Source organism: Neopsephotus bourkii, unplaced genomic scaffold (genome assembly GCF_033783945.1).
Source record: "Neopsephotus bourkii isolate Nb327-2 ecotype Australia unplaced genomic scaffold, CSIRO-AGI_Nbou_v1 NB_1820, whole genome shotgun sequence".
Taxonomy (NCBI): domain Eukaryota; kingdom Metazoa; phylum Chordata; class Aves; order Psittaciformes; family Psittacidae; genus Neopsephotus; species Neopsephotus bourkii.
The window spans coordinates 6,496,376-6,520,699 of record NW_026902293.1 but is presented as its reverse complement, the minus strand read 5'-3'; the positions used below and the strand labels follow the sequence as shown (position 1 = coordinate 6,520,699).

Below are 24,324 nucleotides of genomic sequence, written 5' to 3'. Positions count from 1 at the left end.
AATCAGTAATCTTACCTCAAACGTCAGCAGCCCAGGCATGGTATCAAATAAAGCGACTGGCATGCTGGACACGAACTGAATTAAACCTTACCTCGGATATCCTAAGCAAATTAACAGATGTAGTCAGTATGAATCATGCGGTTTTACAAAACAGAGCAGCTTTTTTTTTTTTTTTGCTATTAGCCCAAGGGCATAGATGTGAAGATTTTGAGGGCATGTGCTGCATGAACCTCTCAGACCATAGTAGTTACATTCACAAGGAGCTGCAACAACTTGTATAAATTAAAGTAAGGTGACTCTTGGGATCTCACCTCCTGGTTAAGATCACTGGGACTAGGATCCTGGCTAAGCAGTATTTTAAGCCATTTTCTGCCTGTATGTGTCTTGCTTTTGCTTATCTTGATTTGTTTGCCTTGTATTATTCAATGTATTCAGCAAAGCCTTATGAAAATTGTAATAAATACACTTGAAAAAGAAAAAGGGGGAATTGTGGAAGTGTGGTTGGCAGGCAAGGGTTACGTTCCCATGGCTGAACTTGGCCAGGGACCAGTTTTGTAAAAGTCAGTGAGAAACCCAGCTCCGTAAAAAACACCAGCTGTGCAGAGGGGTAAACTGACCTTGTAGTTAACGAGTATCTTGAAGGGAGGAATAAGGATGTTAGAAAAAGGGATGTGCCTGTAAATAATAAAACCACATAAGTTTCCCAAGAATATGTGTGAATAGCAGCCTAGCTCTATATATACCCCAGGCTTAAGCAGAATAAATGGATCACTTTTATCAATCATATTGGTTGTGCTGTGTTCCCTCCGCATCGTGACGACATAGAGTCTCCGACAACTTATTACTTTTCTAATCTGCAACAAGTCAGAATAATCTCATTTTGTAAACTGAAACTGGAGATTAAGAATCTGGGATAACTATATACTATGGAAGTCCTTCCTATTACAGGTGTTTGGGGAGATAACTAATTAAGCAGACTCAACCCCCACAGAGTAATCTAGCAAAGTGTAATGGTAGGGACAGCACCTTCCAAGAAACGAGGAAGGCAGGTTGTGGCTCCCCCCTTTCAATAGTTTCTCCTTAAATTCCAATAACAGTTCCTTAGCAATTTTATCTGCTGCAGCTGGCCAGGAGAAGCAATAAATCAGTGGCTCTTATTGCTGCCTTTGCCATACATCCTCCATAAATCTTCTTTTGCAGTGAAAGGCTCTCAGGAAATTGACAGAACTTTGTACTCTTGGCATTCAGAGACAGAAATGTTTGCCATTATGAAGGAGTCACTACTCTGACTTGGGTTTACCTTTACATTTGCATAGCCTCACACACAACAATAACCATATAGTAGGTTCCCAGTTCAGGGTGAAGATGTGCTACTCATTTCTATGTTCCTCAAAAGAAACTCTATCTTTCTCCAACAGGGTATCTCAAAAAATCACCTTCCAGATAGCTAATGGCTGATATATCTATAATCAGTCCTCAAGTTCAAAAATTAATGAAGAAACTTTTTAAAAAGCCCTATATAAGAATTTAAAAAAAAATATATTTTTCCTTCTGTGTTTAAGATGGATAGCTGTATTCCTTGTTCATTCACAATATTAGGGAATGGCATGCTGAGATGCCATGGAATCTGGGAACTGAATTATTCATCTATAAGCAGGAGCAAAATGCTGAAGAAGTTGACAGTTTCTGTAGGTAAGCTAGAATAAAATGTATTCCCACAGAAAAAAATCCTAGCAAAAAAAGATCACATTCCAGCACATGCACCAGTATAACTTACAGCACAGAAGCGCAAGCTACAGCTGGGAACGTTTGATGTCCTCCACAGTTTCCAGACACAATTTGAAACTTTATTCCATTGACTACAAGAGGTGAGTTGTTTTTTTTCTTCACTGTTATCTGACATTTTTCCTGCAGCTGTCACCAACTGACAGATATAATGCTTTACTAGGACGATGTATCACTTAACTGCACTATTGAGAATGTATTTCAAAACAGCAAGAGCCTGTATATGTTAGCTTTAAGGAATAAATTTGTCACCTTGGAAGAACTTCCTCAAAGTGATGGATGTTTATTTTGTTATTGGTCACTCCAGGGTGTCATACGCTTTTGTACAAATGTTTGAAACCAACCTAGGCATTACCTAATGATCTATATTCCCTGAGCTAATAAATATTTGCTTTTTGTTCTTTCAGTGCAGCAGCAGATATACTGCAGCCCGTTTTAACCTCTTGTAACATTCACTCTACAAATTATGAACTCTTAATTTCAGCTCCTGAATTTATTTAGAAAACCCCAAACCAAACCAAACCAAACCAAACCAAACCAAACCAAACTTCTTCAAATATTCAAGTACATATTGTGAGTGTATCTCTTAGATTTCAGTTCACAGATTGTGATCCTTTGCATAATGGATACAGTGGATATTTTGAATTCTGCTTCACTTTTTTTTTACAAGGGTGGCAGTCCTGTGACTCCACAAAGGTATGCCTTCTTTGTACCTTAGTATTACATGAGCAAGAACCACCATCAGACCAGTTAAATATTATGCATGCAGCAAGAGACTTAGAAACTTCTTCACCAAGGTGCCTGCAGGTGCAGAACAGAAACACTGTTTCTCTCCTGTTCCAGGTTCCCATCTGCTAGATACATCTGGACCCTGATCCATCATGCACTGATTATCTGCATCTGGTACATGAGAACAGAACTGGAACAAATGTGAACTACTAAACTGCAGCTAACGAAAGGGACAAGTGAGCCACTACAATTAAAGGATCATATACACTGGCACTAACACACTGGTCCTATCTATTGACCCATCCATCCATCTATATATGGGGTCACATGGAGAGACAGGGTTGAGTGGTTTTTTGCACAGTGAAATACTGAACAAAATTTGTATTAATAGTAGTAGTTTAAACAATACTTTAAGTTGGCATAAACTGGTACTGTTGCCAAAAAGTGCAAGTCTGCCCTCTTCCTGCCCATTTTCTTGTTCCTGTCCTGGGGTTATCCCCTCCCTTGAGCTACGCAAGTATTTGTGAGGTTGCCTGATGAATCAGGATATGGAATATACCCAGATTAAAAATCCTGTTTCTTGTCAGATTAATTTCAACCTAATTAAATTCTGAATATAATTCAGATATAATTCATCACATGACAATGTAAATGCTTATACTGACCAAGGAAGCAAGAAACATATAAGCAGAAGCAGGAAGAAGGACTGCTTCTTTTAGTGGCAGTTCTATCTTATTCTATCTTAAAGTGATCACAATCTAACTACTACTGTGCTGTTTCAAAGCTCATCAAGATGACTTATGAAGACAGTGCCACCATGAGCAGTAGACCAGCTCTTCTCATCACCCTGACCACATTTCCCCATATCCTTTCTTGGGTAAGTTACTGAACATGCAGGCAAGTCTGATCAATTCACTGATCGCACTGAAAACTTTCTTATGAGGCTGATCTTTGGCTGGACTACTGGGCTGAACTGACTGCCAGTTGCACAACCGCACTAACACAAGAAACAAGGTGAGAGCCACAACAACCCCATGCAACGCTACAGGCTTGGGCAAGAGTTGTTGGAAAGATGCTTAGCAGAAAAGGACCTGGCCATGCTGATTGACTGACACTGAACATGAGGCATCAGTGTGTCCAGGCAGCCAAGAAGGCCAATAGCATCCTTGCTTGTATCAGAAATACTGTGGCCAGCAGCACTAGGGAAGTGATTGTCCCCCTGTACTCAGTACTGGTGAGGCCGCATGTCGAATACTGTGTTCAGTTCTGGGCCCCTCACTACAAGAAACCTTCTGAGTTGCTGGAATGTATCCAGAGAAGGGCAATGAAGCTGGTGATGAGTCTGAAGAGTAAGTCCTGTAACAAGCGGCAACTGGGGCTGGTTAGCTTGTAGAAAAGGAGGCTGAGGTGAGACCTTGCTCTCTGCGCCTACCTGAAAGGTAGGGGTTGGTCTCTCCTCCAAAATAACAAGCGACTGGATGAGAGCAATGGCCTCACGTTGTTCCAGGGGAGGTTTAGAATGGGTATTAGGAAAAAGTTCTTCACTTGCTCTGTCAGGCCTGGCATTCACCTATAGCTTTATCAGAATTCACCATGCTACTTTATTCCTTAAAAAGTCCAGATATAGATACCTGTAAAGCAATGAATCATTTTGACACAGATCATTTTTCATCTGGGAAACTGGTTAAAACTATCCTGACAACATTAGCTGCCTCTACCTGGGATCCCTCTACCTGGGATCCCTTTACCTTTATGAATTCAGCTACAACCATAGCATTGCAGGCAAACAGAGGTGCTCAAATACACTATTCAGTCAAGAACACAAGGCTGCTTGCAATGCCTTAGCATGGTGGCATGACAACCTGGCACAGCTCTCTCAAATTCTCTGTGAGGAAGGGATCAGGCTTAACTTTGGAAGGTTGTTGTCCCAGCTGACGCAGAAGGACCAGAGGACAGGAAAAGTTAACTGGGATAACCTCCTTCTCATGCATTGGCTCTGTCCTCTGAGCTCAGAGAAGGCCCCTGGTTTCCACAATCATCTCTGCTTTCTGCACACTGATGCTACAGCCTTGTTCCACTCTGCCTGAAATTCAGTCTATTTCCAGATTATTTTTAATTACTATTTTATTCTATCAGGTAATTTTTTTCTGTAAGGGACCTGGCTTCAGTTAGTGCCACATACTACTTTAAAATACTGTTATATCACCACTGAAAGCAAAACTTGCCCTATTATGTTTTTGCTGCTGAACAGTTAGGCAGGGCCCACTTCACTGCTTTTCTTGGACCTGACCAAAGCATAAGGAAATTACCCCTTAGCACTCTGGGACGGAAAAAAGCCAAAGAAAGCAAGTGAAGACAAAAAGCATCAATTTTACAGAAGAAAATAACAAAATCTTAATTTAATAACACAGAAGTAACTGTTTAGTTGTAAATGAAGGTGCAAATGTGTGTTTTTTTTCTTCAATACTTTGTACTCCTAATGCATATACATATCATATGCATACTCCATATGCATATACTGTATCCCAAAGGCAGAGGATGGCAGCGATGGGATGACGGAACCACGAGAACTCACGGGTGAAGCGTCCCTCCAGCGCCCGAGAGCGATGGGCAGCAATGATGAGGACACACGGCTCCAGAAGCACTGGACGCGTTGTTCCCACACGGCGAAGGCTGGGCCGCACCGGAATGAGAGGTGAAGGGCTGAGGGAGCGCCCCCGAGAAGCGGCGCGGGGAGCCTGGCTGCCTCCTGCACTCTAACGCGCTCCCTCCTCCCTCTGCACTCTCAGTACAAGAGCTGCTCTCCCCTCACTCCTTCCGTCAGGCGGAGCCCTCGGTGCTTCTCGTCAGGGGAGACCGCAGCCAGGGGAGGGACAGCAGATCGTCTGCGAGAAAGCCTCTTGCCCTACCCCTGGCAGAGCCCCCCTTCAGGGGCAGGTGACACTGCCCAGGGGAACCTTCTTCCTCCTCCTCCTGCTCCTCCTAGCCCTAGTGGCCCGGAAGGGAAGCCCTTTCTCTCCTCCTCCAACCCGTTTCCAGGTGGCAGCAGCCATCTCCGTACCTCCCTCTCCACCGCCTCCCGCGGGTCTACTCCACCTGTAGCGCGCCCGCGGGGCGGGCAGAAGGCAAGCTCTCCCCCCCCTGCCCGCTTCCCTCCGCCCGCCCGCCCGGCTGGGGCACAACAGCCGCTTCCTCTCTCTCCGCAGCCGCGCGGCTGCGGCCCTGACGTAGTTTCCTTCCAACATGGCGAAGGCAGGTTGTTGCTGCTGCTGCTGCCGCCGCTGCTGCTATTGCCAGTGCTAATGGAGGAGGGTGCGGGCCTGGGGCGGCTCAGGGACTGAGCGCGTCGCGGGCGCTGTCCGCGATCGCACGCAGCGGGGGGGAGGAGAAGGACAAGGCTTCGTCGTCCCTCAGCCGCGGGGGTTGCCTGTCGCCGCCGCCCGGGCCCACCCCAGCCGCCCCCCGGGGGGAACCGCGGACGGGGCGTCGGGACGCCGCGGCTCTCCCTCTGAGGGAGCCCTTCCCCCCCGCCTGGCTTGGCCTGCCCCGGCCCCTCGCAGCCCTCCCCCGGCGGGAGCGGCCGGTGCCCCGCTCTTCATTCCCCACCCCACCCCTCCTCTTCTCCCGTCTCGATCGCGCCCATGTATGAAGGGAAGAAGACGAAAAACATGTTCCTGACCCGGGCCCTGGAGAAGATCCTGGCCGACAAGGAGGTGAAGAAGGCGCATCACTCCCAACTGCGCAAAGCCTGCGAGGTGGCCCTAGGTGAGGCGCAACCCGCGGCGGGAGGGGGCGGCAGGCTGTCGGGGTGCGTTTCGGATTCCCCCCTCCCCTGTTGCCTGGTGTTTGTGTTGCGGGGGGAAGGGGGGGGTGGAGTAGAGGAGCTTTGGAGCCTCTTTGGGGAGATGAGGCAGAGGGGGCTGAGGGAGGTGGTGCTGCAGGCTGAGCTGTGGCATGGGTTTGGGGATGCGAGCGGAGGAACTGCTTAGTTGTGTGAGACTCGGGGCGGGTGCGCGGAAAGGCTGAAGCGTCTCGTCTTGCTGCGGAGCCCTATGGCAGTGCCCGTGGCCCTGGGCCGAGGGGAAGAGCGTCGCTCGTCGCTGAGCGCGGACCTTCCGCGCACTGCCCCTTGCTGACAGCGGTGACGAGGGCGCTGCGGCGCCCAGCGGGCTCTTCTCCCCGCTCGCAGGATGAATAGGCACAGACGAAGCGCCGAGCTGAGCTGAGCTGACCTGGAAGCAGACGGCCGATGGGGAGGGAGCAGGTGACAGGCAGCGGTAAGGGAGGAGGGACGGGATTGGTGGACAGCGAGAAACAATGACACCAGGCCACGTCGGGGGCTGCTGGCCCCTGGCAGGAGGCCTAGAGAGGGAGAGGGTGGTCCTGGAGATGTTCTAGGGAGAGCCTTAGCCATGTGATTACTGGTGGATGAAACAGCTGATGGGGAAGGGGTTTTCCCTCAGCGTGAGCTGGTGCAGGCACTGAAGACGAGGGAGTAGTTGTGTGCCTCGGGCTGAAGAGGGGCGTTAGGTTTGTAGTACAGCTGTATCAACACCACCTCGTTGAGAAGCGCCAGGGAAGTGCCGGGGCAGGATAGTACAAAGCATATGTACACATTTAGTAACAGACAGCATGAACAAACTTTGTCTTTAAAATTCTCGTGTGATGAGTATAGGCAGGGTTTGAACCTATGTGGCAAAATATTGATGTATTTACTGAAAGATTTCTGGAGAAAGGCCTTTATTTAAATAATACAAAAATGCATTGTGCCCCTCCCATTCTTTTGTAATTGTTTCTGGGTTTGGAGATAATTATCTTGATTTTATATGGTAATAATGTCTGTTTAAATGAATTGTTTGAAGGGATACTATTAAACTGAAACTTCCTTGTTTTAAAAGTGAATATAAGTAATTTCAAGCTGTTCTTTTTGTCCTTCTATTCATTTTTTACAATACATTAATTTTTTTTGTGTCTGTTAAAAGAACATTCATTTTCTTATTTTCTTTATTAAAGACTGTCAAATGGAAGGTGACAGATCACAGTAGTTGAACTATTTATTAATGATTTAAGCAGATCGGAGAGGGTTTATGTTACTTGGTTTTGTTGGTTTTTGGTTTGTTGGTGGTTTTTTTACATTTCTCACCAGTAGAGCTGTTAATAATAATCTTATGATTTAGGCAGATGGGATTAGACTGATAAGTCTTTGTCCTTTCTGTTAACTTTAGACTGTGTAGTCAAGCTAGAAATAAAATGGAGAAATATTTTCTTATTACTATACTGAGTTTTTATCCAGCCTGTATGTTATCCATAGAATTAGACACTGGTATTAATCTTGTGTTTCTGTTGTACTTTTACTTCAGTAGTTTGATCTGTCCTAAATATCACCCAGATGCCTCCAAGCACTGCTCTATTGTATTACACAGATTATAAAGCAAACCATCTAGACTGTAGAGTCTGCATCTTTTATCTTGTAAACCAATTTGTGTAAGGGGACCCCCAAACACACATCCCAGTGATTTCTGTGCCACAGCTTCATTGAAACCTTCTCCTGTGGATCTGATTGTGTGATTGGAGCTTAAACAGGAAAATTATATGCTGTCTGGGTATAAAAGCCAGAGGCAGGAAAAAAGAAATACAAGAATGTGTGTAGTAGCTAATGTACATAGAAGGGCTTCATGAACTTGAAAACTATCAGACATTAAGTTAATTAGCGTAGACTTTTACTGAAATACTTTTTAGCTTGTGGCACAATGAGATATAGTTGGTGATTGTAAGTGTAGTATGGTCCATTATCTGGTTTTGTGTGTCATAGACTCCTAATTCAGATACTCTGTTCTTGAATAGAGTCGTACTTATGTCTTAACTATAAAAAGCTTTTCGCAATAAAGTATTCTCCATATTTAACATGTGAGGCAACTGGGTGTTAAAGGTGAGCTGTGGTTTTTGTAGCAGAGTTGGAAATGGGATGCATGTGTTGTGCTCTCTTCCTGTAGCTCTTCATCTGTTGGAGAGTACTCTTCTACTGAACACTTCTTTACCACCTGAAGTAAGGAGTGCAGACTTCTTATTCCTGAGGAATTGCTTTATTTTAGAAAACAACATTATTGATAAAACATTTGAAAAATAGTAATTTAGAGTTAAGTTCAAGTTGGAGTTAATCCTGCAAAGTCTAATTTTGAGGTTTTATTGGGTTTTTTAAAATGGTGAATAAAAAGTAGCTTTTAAAAACCATAATTGTAAATCCTCAAAGCAAGATCACGGGTTTTTTCAGTCTGAATGTTTAATTTATTAGTCTTCACTGAAATAATCTGTTGTAATACCAAACTGTGCCATTAAGATCTTTTTCCAACTACATGACCGCAGTAAAATGTTGCTTACTATTACTATATCAAATGTTATAACTAGTAGTTGTGACTACCAGATTTGTTTGTTTGTTTGTTTCGGTTTTTGGAATTGTTTTCAAATTATTATTTTTTTCTAAATCAATTATTACATTGTTTTACATTGTTTGCATAAGATGAGCTGCTGTTCAAGTATTTGAGAAACAAGCAAGCAGTGACCAGGAATACAGGTATTCCTGTATAAGAGGCAATTTAAAACTCTGCTTTTTTAGATTGCGATTGACAAGCAGTATTTTAAGAATCTTTAAGAATATTCCTCTGTCATTTTAAATCCCTGTGTATTTTCTTACAAACCTGTGCTGTTGCATTCCATTAAAATTATACTTAAGCTATTTTTGATTTGTGAATTCTGAGGTAGAAAAGCCCCACAACATTCCTGGTATATGTTGCTGTGGTAGTCTGACCTCTGAACAGGTGCTAAGATGAGGTCCTTCTAGTATAACTATTTTTCTGGGCTACTAGAATATAAAGCAAAATCTTAGTTAAATACTGCAGCTTGAATTATAGATATTTGGGGGTTTTAACAGGGATGACATTAAGCCCGATATTTGCATCCATATGTAATGATGCACCAGGTTGTGTCTGGATTAATACAGAACAGTTGACTCCCAAGTTTAATGTACTTATTCACATATCATTGTCCTTTTTGAAAGACATTCTCTCTGCGTAAGAAATGTAAAATTTTTCTCAAGTCACCTAACGAAATACAGCTAATTTAGAACTTCATACGTATATTTGCATAGCAGCTACTGTTTATGTAAGGAATGAGCTTATCTTGAAAACTGGCCACTGCAGAGGGCATCAGGCAGAAAACTGGCTGACAGCAGGATTAGATTCAGAGATCCCTTCCCTTCTTAGTCAGTTCTCTGCACTGCTGTTTCTGCATTGGTTTTCAGCCATATTACAGTCTAGGAAGCTTTACAGTAAATGCACTGCATTATGCAGAGACCAGAAAAGTTATTGGGGGGGGGGGTGGTGTGATTCCTCAGCTTAATGTAATGTTTTTAATAGACTGATCAAAAATGGTTAGTGCTTTGTGTCAGAATCTGGGGTGTGGATTTGTCTGCGGAAAGGACCAAGCTGAGCAAACCAGAATTCCCTGGATGTATTAAAGGCTGCTAGTTCAACTGCAAATCAGGAGTCAAGCAACTGTCCTGTAAAACTCCAAACCATGACTAATGTAAAATGGTACAGATAGATACCTAGTATGTACTTTAAAGAAAAGCATGCATGTGCTGCTTGGAATTCTTGATGTACTGTCTGGAGAGGGTTGAAACTTACTTTTAAAAGGTTCTTCAGTGCTCCTTGGATTGTTTAGTCTGTCACATAAAGATTCTGCTGGGTGATGTAGGTCTCATGCAATGTGAAAGTAATAGCACGGTTCAGTTTGCGCTGCCATTAAATGCATGTGTAGGATGATGCAGCAGCAGGATATAATTAAGCACTGAATCTTATTTTTACTGAAAATGGGTAATGTTTGGAATGCAACTCATCCAGAGGTGGGAAGATTCATCTATACCTACACAGTTTTGTAAATGGCCTGGGAAAATTTCACCTGCATAAATTTTTCTGTCTCTCTTTTTACCCTTCCTGGTCTTATGTCCTTTGCATGTGTAGATAATAATGCTCTATTATCAGAGTAAGTTAGGTTAATAGTTAGTTCAGAAATGCATGTATGTGTTGCAAATGCTGGGTGCATTGAAAAAGACCCTAAGCTAGCACAAGCAGTTAAAAATGCATTTTGAAGACCATTGCCTTGTTATTCCTCTGGAATTAATTTTACTGGACAAGTGTTGGATGAGCTAAATTTCTGTCTGTATTTTTGATAATGCTGTTCTCAGTAAGCAACCTTCCATCTTTCATCAAAATTAGTCATCCTTTTTTAGAAGCCAAAGCCTCCAGGATTTTTGGAGTTGAGTACAAAGAAATTGGTGGTGTAATGTCTGTTGTCTGCATGTGCTATAGGCATTTATTTTCACAATATACAAGTTACTGTTGTCTATAGAGAATGTATTTTCTGGCTGTAGTTGTTCTTCTGAAACACTTATTTTGAAGTAAGCAAGCAAGATAAATGGAAATTTCTTTGCTAGTACAAACCAAGATGTATATTTGAGAAAAAAAAATATATATCCCTCCAAAAGTGCCTCTGCCCTCCCCTCCTCTTGCTTGCTTTGCTAAGTTTGGGTTTTAACTAGCAGGGTTTCTGTGTGGTTAAGGTCTTGTTTGATAACAGTAATATTTCATTGGCCCCATAAACTGCTTTCCAGATTGCCTTCTGCATTTGAGGTGTAAAGTGCCGTTTATGTCAAATTTATGGGGCTAATTTAACAGGAGTGCATAGTGGGAATTCTTATTGTTTTAAATATAGTCAGTTCTTGGCTGTAAAGAATGGTAATACTGGCAAGCTTTTATCTGTCTTCAGAAAGGGGTTGATTGGCAGGGTACACGTAAAAACACTTTTGTAGAAGACAAGGTAGATGGTATTTGGGTTAGAAAAATGTCAATGGAGTTAATAAAGAATGAGTATTGAGTATCTGCTTTTTGTCATGGAAGGAAAAAAAAATGGTGCAACTTTGTCCTGAAATACGTCCTTCATTAAAGCCTTTGATATTTTAATATTTTTAACATTGATTTTCAGTATCTTTTAAAATCTAATCTTGAAAGGCTTCAGCACATCTTTGTGATGCAGGGCAGCTTTTAAATACCTCTGTTCTGATGTGTAGTTTGGAGCAGTAACTGGAATGTTGAAGCATAAAATGAAAGTTGTTGCCTTGTGGAGAAGGCTGCATCTATTTCTTATGATGAAATATTTTTACTGTTCTGTGGGGTTTTGTTCGAGTTGGATCTTTTTCTGTACCCTCTTCCAGTATATTATCCCTGCAGTTGTCACCTTTTCCTCTATTCTGTTGGTTTGTGTCCCCAGTTAATTGCCGTTTCATATTTTGAGGGTGACAACAGTATCCATTGTTGTGCATTATCTTAGATTACAGTTGAAAAAAAACCTTAGCATGGCTGTTGATGTTAGATGTCCATTCCAGACCTTTTCTGGAGTCCCTCAGAGAAAAATCGGCATTGAGGTAATACGTTGTTAAATGCACTGGCTTGTTTAGCTGTCAGGAAGGATTGTCACATGGGTGTTCATGGAGAGAAGCATCAGCCAGTGGAGGTCTCATTGGTCTGTCTTCCTTGTTCTTGGTGAAGATCCTAGCTGAAGTCATGGACTCTCAAAAGAACTAGATGAGGAAGCCTTGTCTTCTTTTGGGGCACCTACCTGTCAGGTTTGGGTTTTCCATTGGTGTTGATACTTTTATTAAGGTCCTGATTAGTTAGTACTTTAAAGTAAACAAATGCTGCCAGGGGCCTGGGCAGCCAGACCAGCAAACTTGTACATGTCTCTCATTCAGTTCTGCAGCAGTCACTCAGTGACTCTGATAGGCTGGCGAAGGCAGTTTCATGTCTTTTGCAAGTCAGGGAGCTTTCATGTGTGATGTGTAAATTGGTGGTTTGCCAGAAGAAAGTATTTTAGTCTGGGAAAGACAGCTACTGTCAGTAGAGCCTCAGAGGCTGAAGTGACTTGGGAAACACAACTCCTCAGATTTGGAGGAAGGAGGGAGGTGTCAAGGAAATAGAATAGAGTAAGAATCTTGCAAATTTTTATGAGGAGGCAGAGTTCTTTTGTGTGTGTCTGAAAGCCAAGACTATGTGATCTAGCTGTGCTAGTCAGGTAGATGCAGACCAAGAAGTATTCAGTGTATAGCTGGCAGTTATTTTCATGTCATTGAATAAATAGTAAAAGAAACTACAGGTTACTGTTAGGCAAACCAGACCTTTAATAGATATCACATACATAAAAAAAGTCTCCAAACAACCAGGGAAAACATAAAATGCTTCTGTGGAATTTTATAGAAAGAATATTGTGCAAAAAAAAATTGAACAAACGGTAGCTGTTGTGTTTTGTTTATAGGAAAGCCACCTAGTCCTAGAATGTAAAATTAAAAAAAAAAAAATCCCAAACAAAAACAAACATCATCCCCCCCCCCCCCCAAAAAAAAAGGCAAAAACCAAACAGCCTAAGTGTTTTCTAGAAATCTTAATGGAATGCAGGGGAGTGTTAAATACAAATACATGTTCTGAGTATATTTTTGAGTACAAAAGTAGAAGAGCTGCTAAAAATAGGCCTCTCAAGTCCCAGAAGTTTGAAAATACCTGGCAGAATTCCCTTATTGATTTCTAATCAATCTTAGGACACTGAGAAAAGTTCTGAGGACTGAAGATCAGCTGTTTTGCCAACATTGTTGCAAGGATGATTGGGGTGACCTAGGTGATTACTAGAGTATTGGTGTAGTGTTGATCCCAAGCAAGGTAGTGGAGTAGCTTGATGTGTTATGTGAAAATAAAGATGCCAGGCAGGCAGGACTTGAAAAAGATTACAACAGAAAAGTGCCCTCCACCAGTTTAAGTGTTTGGGGTGGATTTTAAGACATTATCTCCCCATTTCAGTTTTGTGTAACTTCTGTGTTCTTCAGTTCTTAATTTACACAATTCGAAGTAGAAATTGCCAAACTGGTAGGAGAAGGCTTGATAAAATTCCATTTGAATTGATAAGTATTTACTTCCTTATTATTATTTTTCTGTCAATTTGCTTCTTTTTACTGTAACCATTGTCTTAGCTTTTAGGTTGGAGATTTTGTTTGGGTTTCATTTGGAGGTTCTGAGTTTGATTTTGTTTAATTGTTTTCTTTAAAGTTCTGTTCTACATTTTAGTTTTCAATGTAGATGTATTACTTGATGATGTGGCCTTAGCTGGGAAGCAGGAGCTTTTAAAATATCTTGAAGTCTGGAGGAAACTGAGCTCTTAATATGATGCTTTAGTCAAGAGGAGCTTTGAAGCTTGGGTAGGGAATGTGGAAGTTATACTACCTGATACAACTTCTAAAGTAACGATTGCACCTGATTTCAGCAGTGTGTGGATTTTATTACCAGCCAGACATGCTTAAAGAGCCATACAAATTAGAGAATAAAAGAAATAGTGCAAGAATCGAGATGAAGTCTTGCTTCTATTTAGACACAGGTAGGAAACAGTGGGCTGGTTTTATTCTCTGATTCTGCAAGTCTTTGTATCTCTCATTCTTCTCAAAAAATATGTTTTAATTCAGGTAACAATTGTTCCAGAGATGTCTTGCATCTGGCTGTGCTTTTCAGGAGTTTGTAAAAGGCCATCACACTGGATGCTTCCTTTTAAACTGCAAAAAAGATTCTGTTGGAAATTCTTTTTCTTTAATAAAAAAGTCATACTTGGTTTTATGGGCATTGTAAGTGCAACTATGTTTGTTGATACCAAAGCCTGTGTATTTAGTGTACTGTGGAAGTGCTGTTTGTGAGTGTGAAACCCAAAAATGACAAATAGAGCTTTCAATTTGCAAGGTAATTCCACTTTCTTCACCTTGGTCACCTGCTCACTGATTTTTATTTATTTTTTTTCCCACCTCTCCAGGAAAGATAAATCACCAAAACTTCCTGGACTGAGTGATCATAGCTGCATTCTGATGGTGTTTGTTCCCTGAAGGGGATACTTGTAGCTTTTCTCTAAGCTGTGATGGAATGTACTCATGCTAGTGAAGGATCTCAAAGCAGTGATGTATTTGGTTGCAGGGTTTGATTAGATTCGCAAAATACCTTTCTGCTCAGTTTTGATTATTTTTTTTTCCTTCCCATGATATTTTTTGGGCTTGAACAAAGAACAGTTTTTCAGTAGCATCTTGTGTAGATTTTAAAATAAAAAGACAAACCCCACCATATAAAGCAGATCTACACTTGATCACTGTAGTGGACCATAGCCCCTGTCTACTTTGATAAACTCACTTGGCTGCCTCTTTCACTGGCTCATATTCTGGTTTTTGCAGGTGTGCTGTTCTAGCTCTGTTCTAGTATCATTTAATCGTTCTGCTAAGCAGGTTTCATTCTAACTGTATTATCTACCTAGCTGTTTTGTCATGCTTGGGTGTGTTTGTCTTTTGTCCCACCTTTACAGAATTGTATATACACTCTTAACAGCTTAAGTAAATTTTGCCAAAACCAAGAGAGTCTTTTATTAAGGCATGTAGGGTATAGTTCCCTCCCCCCAGCATTTCTGGTACTCTGTGTGTCATGTGTGCTAATGTGGTACATTACACAGTTACTGATGTTATGCTGTTTTATACTTGGTTTTGTTCAAGTGGGTAATGTCTGCTGTCCAGTGCTCTTCAATCTTTTTTTCATTTCATGTATTTCTTCTATCAGAAAAAAAAGATATTTTTAAGATAATTGAAAGTAGCTACTCTTGAGATAAATGGGTTTATTCAAGCCTTCTTTTCTGTCTGCCCTTAAATGCAGATGAAGTTTAAAAAAGATGATCCATTAATAATACAAATTCTGCACTCACTCTCTTTAGCACTTGCTGTTCTAATGATAACAGGTTTTGTAATGTTATACTTATTTCCATTTAGAAATAAAAGTATAATTAGGTTGGCAAATATTTAATGTCAAGATATTTTAGTCAGTTCAGGATAGAGGGGTGTTTTAACACTTGGTGGTTTTACTTGACATAAGTGTGGGACTCTGAGCATCAGTTTACATTGCAGTTGTCTGGAACATTTGAATGACCAACATGCTTCAGCACTGCAGTGTGCATCTTTGCAGTTTGAGAGAAACTGGGGACAGGATATTCCTGGACTTTCAAACTGAGATAAAAATGTTAAATAGTAACCTATGCTGCAAGACTCAGCTGCCTAGTTGAATACTATTAGGTATACTTACAAAGTTTCAAATATATAAATTAAATATAAGTAGCGTGGCAGTGTTTTGATTTATTTGGTAGCTTCCCATCATATTATAATTTTAAAACTATGCTACAAATTAACAGAGATGTACTTGCACAAAACTGTGCTTCTAATGCAGGTAATAAGCATAAACTAATGGGAATACCTTTTAAAATGAAGATTTTTTTTGCAAAGGCGTGGTTCTGTTGTGTGTAAAACTAACATACCTGTGCATGCCAGTGTATATAAATGTCTGGGTTGTACTACTGAATGGACCTAGTGTGCAGCATCTGGTATAAATTCACTGGATTTTTTCTCTGCAACTCGGGAAACCTGGAAAATGCAGTCGTAACTTGGCTTGCTTTATTTGGCTAATGGACTATGACATCTGCAAGAATGCTGTACTGGATCTTGTGCAGTGTATGGGAAAGTGGATAGGAATAAACTAACCTCTGTTTTCATTATCCTGAAATGGAAACAGGGGCTTATAATTGCTGTAAGTAAAATTGCTAGAATAGGATAGCTGCATTTGCATGGAAGTTTGAAAGCTGTATAACTGCTGCCTAAGTGCCTCAGAAGTATGATTAAAATTTTCTTCACCTGCAGTGAAATGAGACACTTAGATGCTTTCCACTTGTGATTTAAGACATGACACTTTATTTTGTGTGATTATGTGTGCATAATTACGCATATAAATAGATCTCAAATGCTTAGAAACTTTGCTATACAGAGAAACAATTTTAGAGAATAAAACTATATCAAACACTGGGGGAAACAGACTGATGGCTAGGGATGTTTGGGAGAGCTTTAGGTTTGTCTTAGATGCAGAAAGGGGGGAGGAGTAAAGTTTGATCTCCATCCCAGATAATACATTGTATTATGAAGCTCGAAATAAAATTCTGTGTTCAAATTATTAACACTGTCTTTTACATTGAAGGAAAAGCAGCGCTTGGACCATTCTTTCCTTTATGGCCTCCTTTTCACATAAAAGCAGAAGCTGCTGTCTGTCGTTCTCTTCAGGCATTTCAGTGATGAACTTGAGGCAGATGACATGGCACCCAGTCATTTCTTACATCTGCCCTTTGGATGATTTTGTTTTATGCTTCTGTGTAGGCATTCACTTAAATAACACCCACCCACCCCCCCCCACACCACCCCCCAAACCAGAATTCTCCCTTCCCTCTGCCCAAAGCTGCTCTCTGAGACTGGATGAGAATGAGGGCTGTGTCAGGGTGAAATTCTCTTAACAGAGAAATAGAGACAGACAGGAAAAGTTAGCTGGGGATAACATCTTTCCCATGTGCTGGCTCTCTGTCCTCTGTTTTCAGAGACAGCCCCTGTTTCCACAACCATTTCTTGTTTTCTGAACACTGGTGCTGCAGCTTTATCCTACCCTGCATGAAAGGCATATCTAGAAATTCAGTCCTTTTATTTCCAGATTAATTTTTAATTTAAATTTAATTCAGGTAAAATTTTTCTAAGACAAAGATTTTTAATATTTTTTTTAAGAACAATGAAGTGTAATTTTGAGGACTTTTACAGACAGGGTTAAAGATTCTTTTATTATTTATTGCCAGTATCTGTAAAACGTACATATACTGTACCAGTGGCAGTACATGCACTAGTGATTCACAACTTTAACTTTTGTAAAAGATTTGGCCAGATTAGTTTTATATACCAGTGACTGAATAATTTCTTGACTAGCACAGGTTAGATGTAGTCCAGTAGATGCCTGATGGTGTTTGCATTTGATTAGAAATAGATTGCCTAGAAATAGCCACAGAGTTATGTGCTGGCTTCTGAAATGTGAAGAAACATCCATTATTTTGATAACAAGTAGTTAAAAAGACCCAAGTATCTTTTTTTTTAATGGAGAAGGTTATTTTGAAAGTTCTTGTGACAGACTGGTGTAGTTTATAACAGCATTTATTTCATCACAGGTCCAAAAATGCTCTTAAAGAACAGGTAGGAGGGATACAATCTCAGTGCAGTAAAAAGTGTAAATAATTACTGTTAAATAAGAATTGTATATATAAATATATACTTAAACCATTTGTGTAGTCAGTGCAAGTATCCTTTTTCATGAGTTTGTTATGAACTGTGGTTTCAGAAAATACCTAACTAAATACCTTAATTGTCTTCTTCACAGCTTTGGTAAGCAATGATAGGAGCACTTGTTACAACACTGTTCACCGTGGGTGGAGTTAGCAATACAGTGTTGTGGTGACTTATTTTAAGTAGTCTTCCAAGTGGGAATCTTCTGATCAACATCTGAGAAAAGAAAAGAGTAGTTGTCATAAGAGTAATTGTCATATGAGTAGTTGTTGTAACTGACAACTGAACTTTAAATTTGTTATTTTTATGTAAATAAAAGATAGCAAATGGAAAATAAGTCGTATTAATAATCTCACATATGTATTGTAATGAAGTTGGTCACATTGAAGCTTTTAAAGTAGTGTAATACTCACATTCTTACATCTTGTGCTCATTCAAGCGTCTGGTCTGAGCTGCTTCCTATATTGGAATCTGATGAAGAAAACCGGACTTTCAGTAACTGATCAGGAACAGTGTGATCCCTCTGAAAGCTTAGTTTGGAAGACCTCGGATCAGGACTTCTGATTTAAAGTTTGAGCTTTCTGTTACGTATACAAATTTTTGTTTGAAAATTACAAAGTTAATATGCTTTGGGGGGCGCGTAGCATAGGCATAAAAAAAAAAAAAGAAGTCTCTACTACTGTGTTAGGCAGGAGGTTTTTTTCCACTGTCAAATGTAGCTCGATAAATTTTATAGACAAAACATTAAATTGTAGTCTTCTGGCTATCAGTGTATCTGGAAAACATGATGATTTTCTTATGATTCAGAGCTACAGCAAAAGGGTGGTGGCATAATGCCTTTTTAATTAGAAGGTTACCAGTAGAATAATTCATGTATAGACTTACATGTGACCCTTAAAGTTTTAGTTCTTGAAATGGGTAAGACTCTTGCAGTGTCATGTGTTTTGCATCTTTATTTTTCATCCCTACTTGCAGATCGCTTTTGAAGTTACTGTGGTAAGCAGGCTGCTTAATGGGAGCATGTTTGAGTGGGACTTTTTGCCATTTCTCATGAGCTAATAAGGATCTTATATTTATGTCTGAAATAAAACTTAGTAATTTCCAATTTGTAAATTATCTTTTAAACTACACATTTTCAAAAAGGCAAAAATACATTGCAGTCGGATATCTCCAGCAAAGATGGAGGTTAAAAGTAAAATGTAGATTTTTCCATATTACAAAGGAATCCATTAATTTGATTCTAGCTGTTCTTAGAATTTCACATTGCACAAGAGCTTATTGTCCTAGTTGTATCAAGTCTTTGACAATTCACAATACTGACTGCTTGACAGAAAGGTATATGAAACCTTCTCAGAGACATTGAAAATTTTATGGGAAATGATTGCCCCTGTCATGAGGATGATCATCAGAGCATGAAGGTTCCCTTTTGCAGTGTGTGGGAAGGGTTGCTGCATACATAGTTTGATCAGTTTTAACTCTGTATTTTCTTTATTAAAAAAAAAAAATGAAATCTAGCAGTCAAACACCTACATCTAGATAAATATACTCACGTGCCTGGCTTAGAATAATCATTATATGCCAGCAGTTATTTTATTCCAGGAGTCTGTTCTCCATGTACATTACCTATTTTAATACACTGCATGTTTCTGTTCATGGAGGGGACAACCGATGTGTAAGAATAGCCTTTCTTACCTTGAATAAACTGTGAAACTTGAGAGACTTCATTGTATGTCACAGTAGTTTGTATATTCTGTAGCTGGTTATACTCTAAAAAGTGTGGAATAAGGATGCATTTCCATTGCTGAAAAAAAAAAACAACCCAAAAAAAACTTTTAAGGAAGAGTGTTTGAAGGATTGTGTTACATGGCAAAATGTTACTGAAAAGATGGGCTGTGTGAAAAGTGGACATGTAGCGTTTGTTCATGCTGCCAAATGATCCAGACACAAGACGGAGAAACATAATGATGGTCTTGTTCTGCAGCAGTAGGCTGTCTTTGCCAGAATAAATACAAAGCATTAGTAAAACATATATTTCAGTCTTAGTTGTCACTAGCCAAGCAGATGAGCAAGTAGAACATAAAAAAATAAGAGACATCTGAAGAAATAGTTTCATCAGTAGGTAACAGTGTCAAAAACAAATGTATGCTTGCTTATATATGCATGACGGAAGTCTTCAAAACTGGTCAGCTGAAATACTAGCGGTTTTAAAACAAAGATGCTGTCTTAACAGGCCAGGAATGAGGAGTCTATGGAAAAAAGTTCTAGTCCATAGCACTAATTACATTGGTATGGATGTTTAATTTATACTGTACAGAAAGCTTAGTCATGTTAGGTAAATAAATCAACTGCATTGACAGGTAATATTTAATTAAGATGTATTGAGCGGCTCTTGAGTCCTTCTCAAGTACTGCCCAGGAACTAGCTTAAGATGTAGCAACTGAAGCTGGTTTGTAATAATAAGCATTCATTCTCATTGTTACACGCTCAAACAATATGCTCAAATTCAGTTTCATATTAGTTGTGAAAAAGACTTACTAAAGCATGTATTATTTTTATTTTAAAGAGTAATATAGGATTGAGGACACTTTGAAGGGATCAAAGTGCTCAGAGCTAACATGGTGATTCTTTGTCACGTTTTCTTAACAGAGGAAGTGCATACCAGCTATCCACAAAAGCCTTTGATGAAGTTGGTATGGAAAATAGCAAAGGAGAAAACAGACCCATATCTGTATGGCTCGTAAATTATAATGGTATCATGGAAGCATTTGGGGAATACAAAGATCCGTAAGGAGACCAAAATACGTTGTTTGGTTTGTATATGGAAACGGAGGGAGTTTCCAGTAGTGGAATTGCAAGGAATGAGTCAGGAAAAAGAACGCCGATTTGGAGTTTAATCCAGAGTTCCTGTTAACTCATTGGGATTTTTGAAGGCCCTCTAATCTGAAATTACAGAATGTTTAATAGAGAATTAAATTTTAATATTATGTGGATTGCTAGCAAAGGGATGAGGGGTACTAAATGTGAGCAGTTTCAGTCTACAAAGTGCCAAATATATCAGGGATTGAGAAAGCCTTGAGAACTTCAGCATGGCAAGTCTGAACTGTAGCACACAATAAAGCTGGTAGAGGACAGAATGGATATGTGTGCTGTAGTGAGGAGGAATTGGCACAGACTTTGCAGAGGGGAAATTTACCATCACAAATCTGTAAGGCAGAGTTGATGAGTGTGTAAGTAAGTGTAAGGTAGTCCAGTTTTACATTAACATCATTTACATTAACAACATTTACATCAACCAGGTTGCTCATCCAAGGTTCCTGAAAGTACTGAGCTGACAAGAATTATGTTCTGCTTTTCCCAGTTGAGAGGTATCTCAGTTCCTTAGAGTTTCATGGTGTTTTGGGGTGAGGTGACAAAGGTTAACAGAAGAAAACATTTAAAAAACTGAAAGAAACCTGTTAAAGCCAGGAACTGTGGTACACTGATCAGTTTGTTGATAAAATGGCAGCAGTTAAGTGTTAATAAATGCAAACTACTCCAAATGAGTGGAAGAGAATAGGGGTCTAAATTGTGCATGCACAAACACAGGCTTTAAGTAAGGCTTATCTGTCAGGGGGAAGAATTTAAGTTACTGTGAACGAGTCCATCAAAATAATAATTATTTTATCAAAAAGACAAGTATGAAGACAATAGAGGAAAAGAAATGAAGCTGTTACAGCAGTTGATAAAGATACCATGTAGTAAAGGTACCAGGATTCCTTGTGTAGTTCTGCTCTCTGTTGTCTCCCAAAGAAATAGTGGGCTTAGAAATGGTGCAGTGGAAGTCATAGAATCATAGAATAGTTAGGGTTGGAAAGGACCTTAAGATCATCAAGTTCCAACCCCCCTGCCATGGGCAGGGACACCTCACTCTAAACCATATCACCCAAGGCCTCATCCAACCTGGCCTTGAACACTGCTAGGGATGGAGCATTCACAACCTCCCTGGGCAACTTATTCCAGTGCCTCACCACCCTGACAGGAAAGGATTTCCTCCTTATATCCAGTCTATACTTCCCGTGTTTAAGTTTTAACCCATTACCCCTTCTCCTGCCACTACAGTCCCTAATGAAGAGTCCATCCCCAGCATCCCTATAGGCCCCCTTCAGATACTGGAAGGCTGCTATGAGGTCTCCACACAGCCTTCTCTTCTCCAGGCTGAACAGCCCCAACTTTCTCAGCGGATCTTCATATGGGAGGTGCTCCAGTCCCCTGATCATTCTCGTGGCCCTCCTCTGGACTCCTTCCAACAGATCCATGTCCTTTTTATGTTGAGGACACCAGAACTGCACACAATACTCCAGGTGAGGTCTCACAAGAGCAGAGTAGAGGGGCAGGATCACCTCCTTGGACCTGCTGGTCACACTCCTTTTGATGCAGCCCAGGATACGGTTGGCTTTCTGGGCTGCAAGCGCACACTGAAGCCGGCTCATGTTCATTTTCTCATCGAAACTAAACAACGATGGTTGAACATATGGAATGCTTTCCAGAAGAGATCGAGCAGACTACATGCCTCTTGCTCTGTGGAGGGGAAATAAATGAGGAGGATGAACATAAGGAAGCTTGTAAGATTGTAAGTGGCATAGACGTGCAGAGGTAATAATTGATTGTAATTTATCGTAATGCAGATCCAGAGATCCTGTAAAGAAACCAGCTTATTTAAAATAGAGAAATAAAAAAAGAAACAAACCTCCAAAACCCAACTCTTTCCTGCAGCTTGTTAGTTACATTGATCCCAAAAGTTTAAATGGTTTAAAAAGTGATTAAATGAAAATTTAGGAAGGGTTTTCAAACCTGCAGGAGCAGTCTGTGCAGGAAGAGTGTAAGCCACAGATGGCTAGATAGATGCTGGTGGGAGAGGACTATTGCAGTATTCTTGCCCTTTCTTTTATGATCTGCATTTCCTTAAGCATATGCTGTTGGCCACTCAGATTTAAGAAAAATTTGCCGTTCTATTTGTCTTTGTCCAGTGCAGTCTGGTGTTTTGAGGTTTGATTTCTGAGTATGTTCCCTAGTTCTTAAAGTTTACATGGACTTCATTTAAAAATCTGGAATGGGGGTGCTATGTTCTCTTTTGCGTCTTTGGACACTCACCTGTTTATGTATCTCATGAAACATTTATTTCTGTCAGGCGTGATTAGTTGCCTTCATTCCTCTTGTTTGAAATATGTTCTCATTTAGTTTCAGTATGTCTGCAGTCTGTGGTGAAACAGCTTTTGAACTGGGTAGTGTAAAAGTTCAAAAATGTTTATGCTAAATTTTCTTCTTTTTTAATATTTTATATATTAAAATATATGTTTCAGCTACAAAGAAAAAAGAAAATTGTTTTCTTAGCTAAATGGACTAGAGCTACTGCATGCAAATTCCTGTGTTATGACATGAAATGATGATGAAAATACAGTGTTCTGGGAATGGCATCATGAACTGAAGATACACTAATTCTGGAATTAAACTTCGCATGTAGGTGTAAAAAGCTGTGTTGTAGCTGAAGTAGGGAGAACAGAATGCTTGTGTAACAGGAGAGCTCAAGTGCTGCAAAATATGCTGCAGCTTGATTTTCCAATTTATATTTGGTTAGCTGTAAAAATTTGATTCATAAGTAACCCATGTGCATAAAGGAAAAGTCTTTTCCTTTGTTTGAGTTTCTGTCATAATTTATGTAAATACAGCCAGAAACTGGCTTTGTGACTTCAGTTCACATTACCTGTCTTCTGTGGGTAAAGATTAAGATACCTAAGGTTAGGGGCCTTCATATTTATCAAATCTCTTGTATTCCACTGATTATATTGATCAGCTCACTGCTGGCTTTGAAGAATGCTCGGGCATGTCCTGAAGCACATCTTCTGACACCTCCCAGGCTGCTGTACCGCTTTCTCAGCTGTTGATTACATTGACAACTTGCACTTAGAAATGGTCAGACACAGAGTATGCATGAAATAATGCAGATTGAAACATCACATACATCAGACTGAATCCTAACCTGAATGTGACATTTTGTGCTTCTAGAATATTTCATTCAATATTTGAGATGCCTTTCCAGTTGTCAGTGCAAGCAAAAATGTTAACTCAGATATTTGAGATGTGTTTCTGTTAAGCCTTTATTTATTACATTGTTTGGCTGCGAGTGTGCAGAAATTTCTCTCCTACAGGGATGAATATGGTGGAAGAACCCAGCAATTATATTGCAGAGGAGTGAGATAATTTCTTACTATCAGGTCTTTGGGTTTTTTTAAGTTGGGCTGCTCATGATTGCCTGCTTTGAACTTAAAGGTCAGATTTAAAGATGATCTTCAGAGAGAAACTCATGTCCTTTCAGATGAATTAAAAATCACAGGATTTTGTTCTGGATAGATCTAATATCAGAGATGCTTTTTCAGACAGGTGGAAATTGATTGAAAATGCTTTCCCTGTATCAAATGAAGTTTTGTGTCTGCAGAATTTGTTTCTGCTTCTGTAATCTTTGTGTTTTGGCAGAAACTCACACTTTTCCAAACACAGTATGAGCGGTGTGCTAGAGTTTC

General features: G+C 40.1%; 1 protein-coding gene across 2 annotated transcripts in view; it reads left to right on the top strand.

The window, feature by feature from the left end:
- Positions 1-5,743: 5,743 nt before the first annotated feature.
- Positions 5,744-24,324, top strand: part of ARFGEF1 (ADP ribosylation factor guanine nucleotide exchange factor 1) — a 93,283-nt gene continuing 74,702 nt past the window's right edge. For both annotated transcript variants that reach the window (XM_061342900.1, XM_061342899.1), the window contains exon 1: positions 5,744-6,279. In XM_061342900.1, coding sequence (XP_061198884.1) covers positions 6,156-6,279 — 124 coding nt within the window. In that variant the 5' untranslated portion in view covers positions 5,744-6,155. The remainder of the gene's footprint in view (positions 6,280-24,324) is intronic.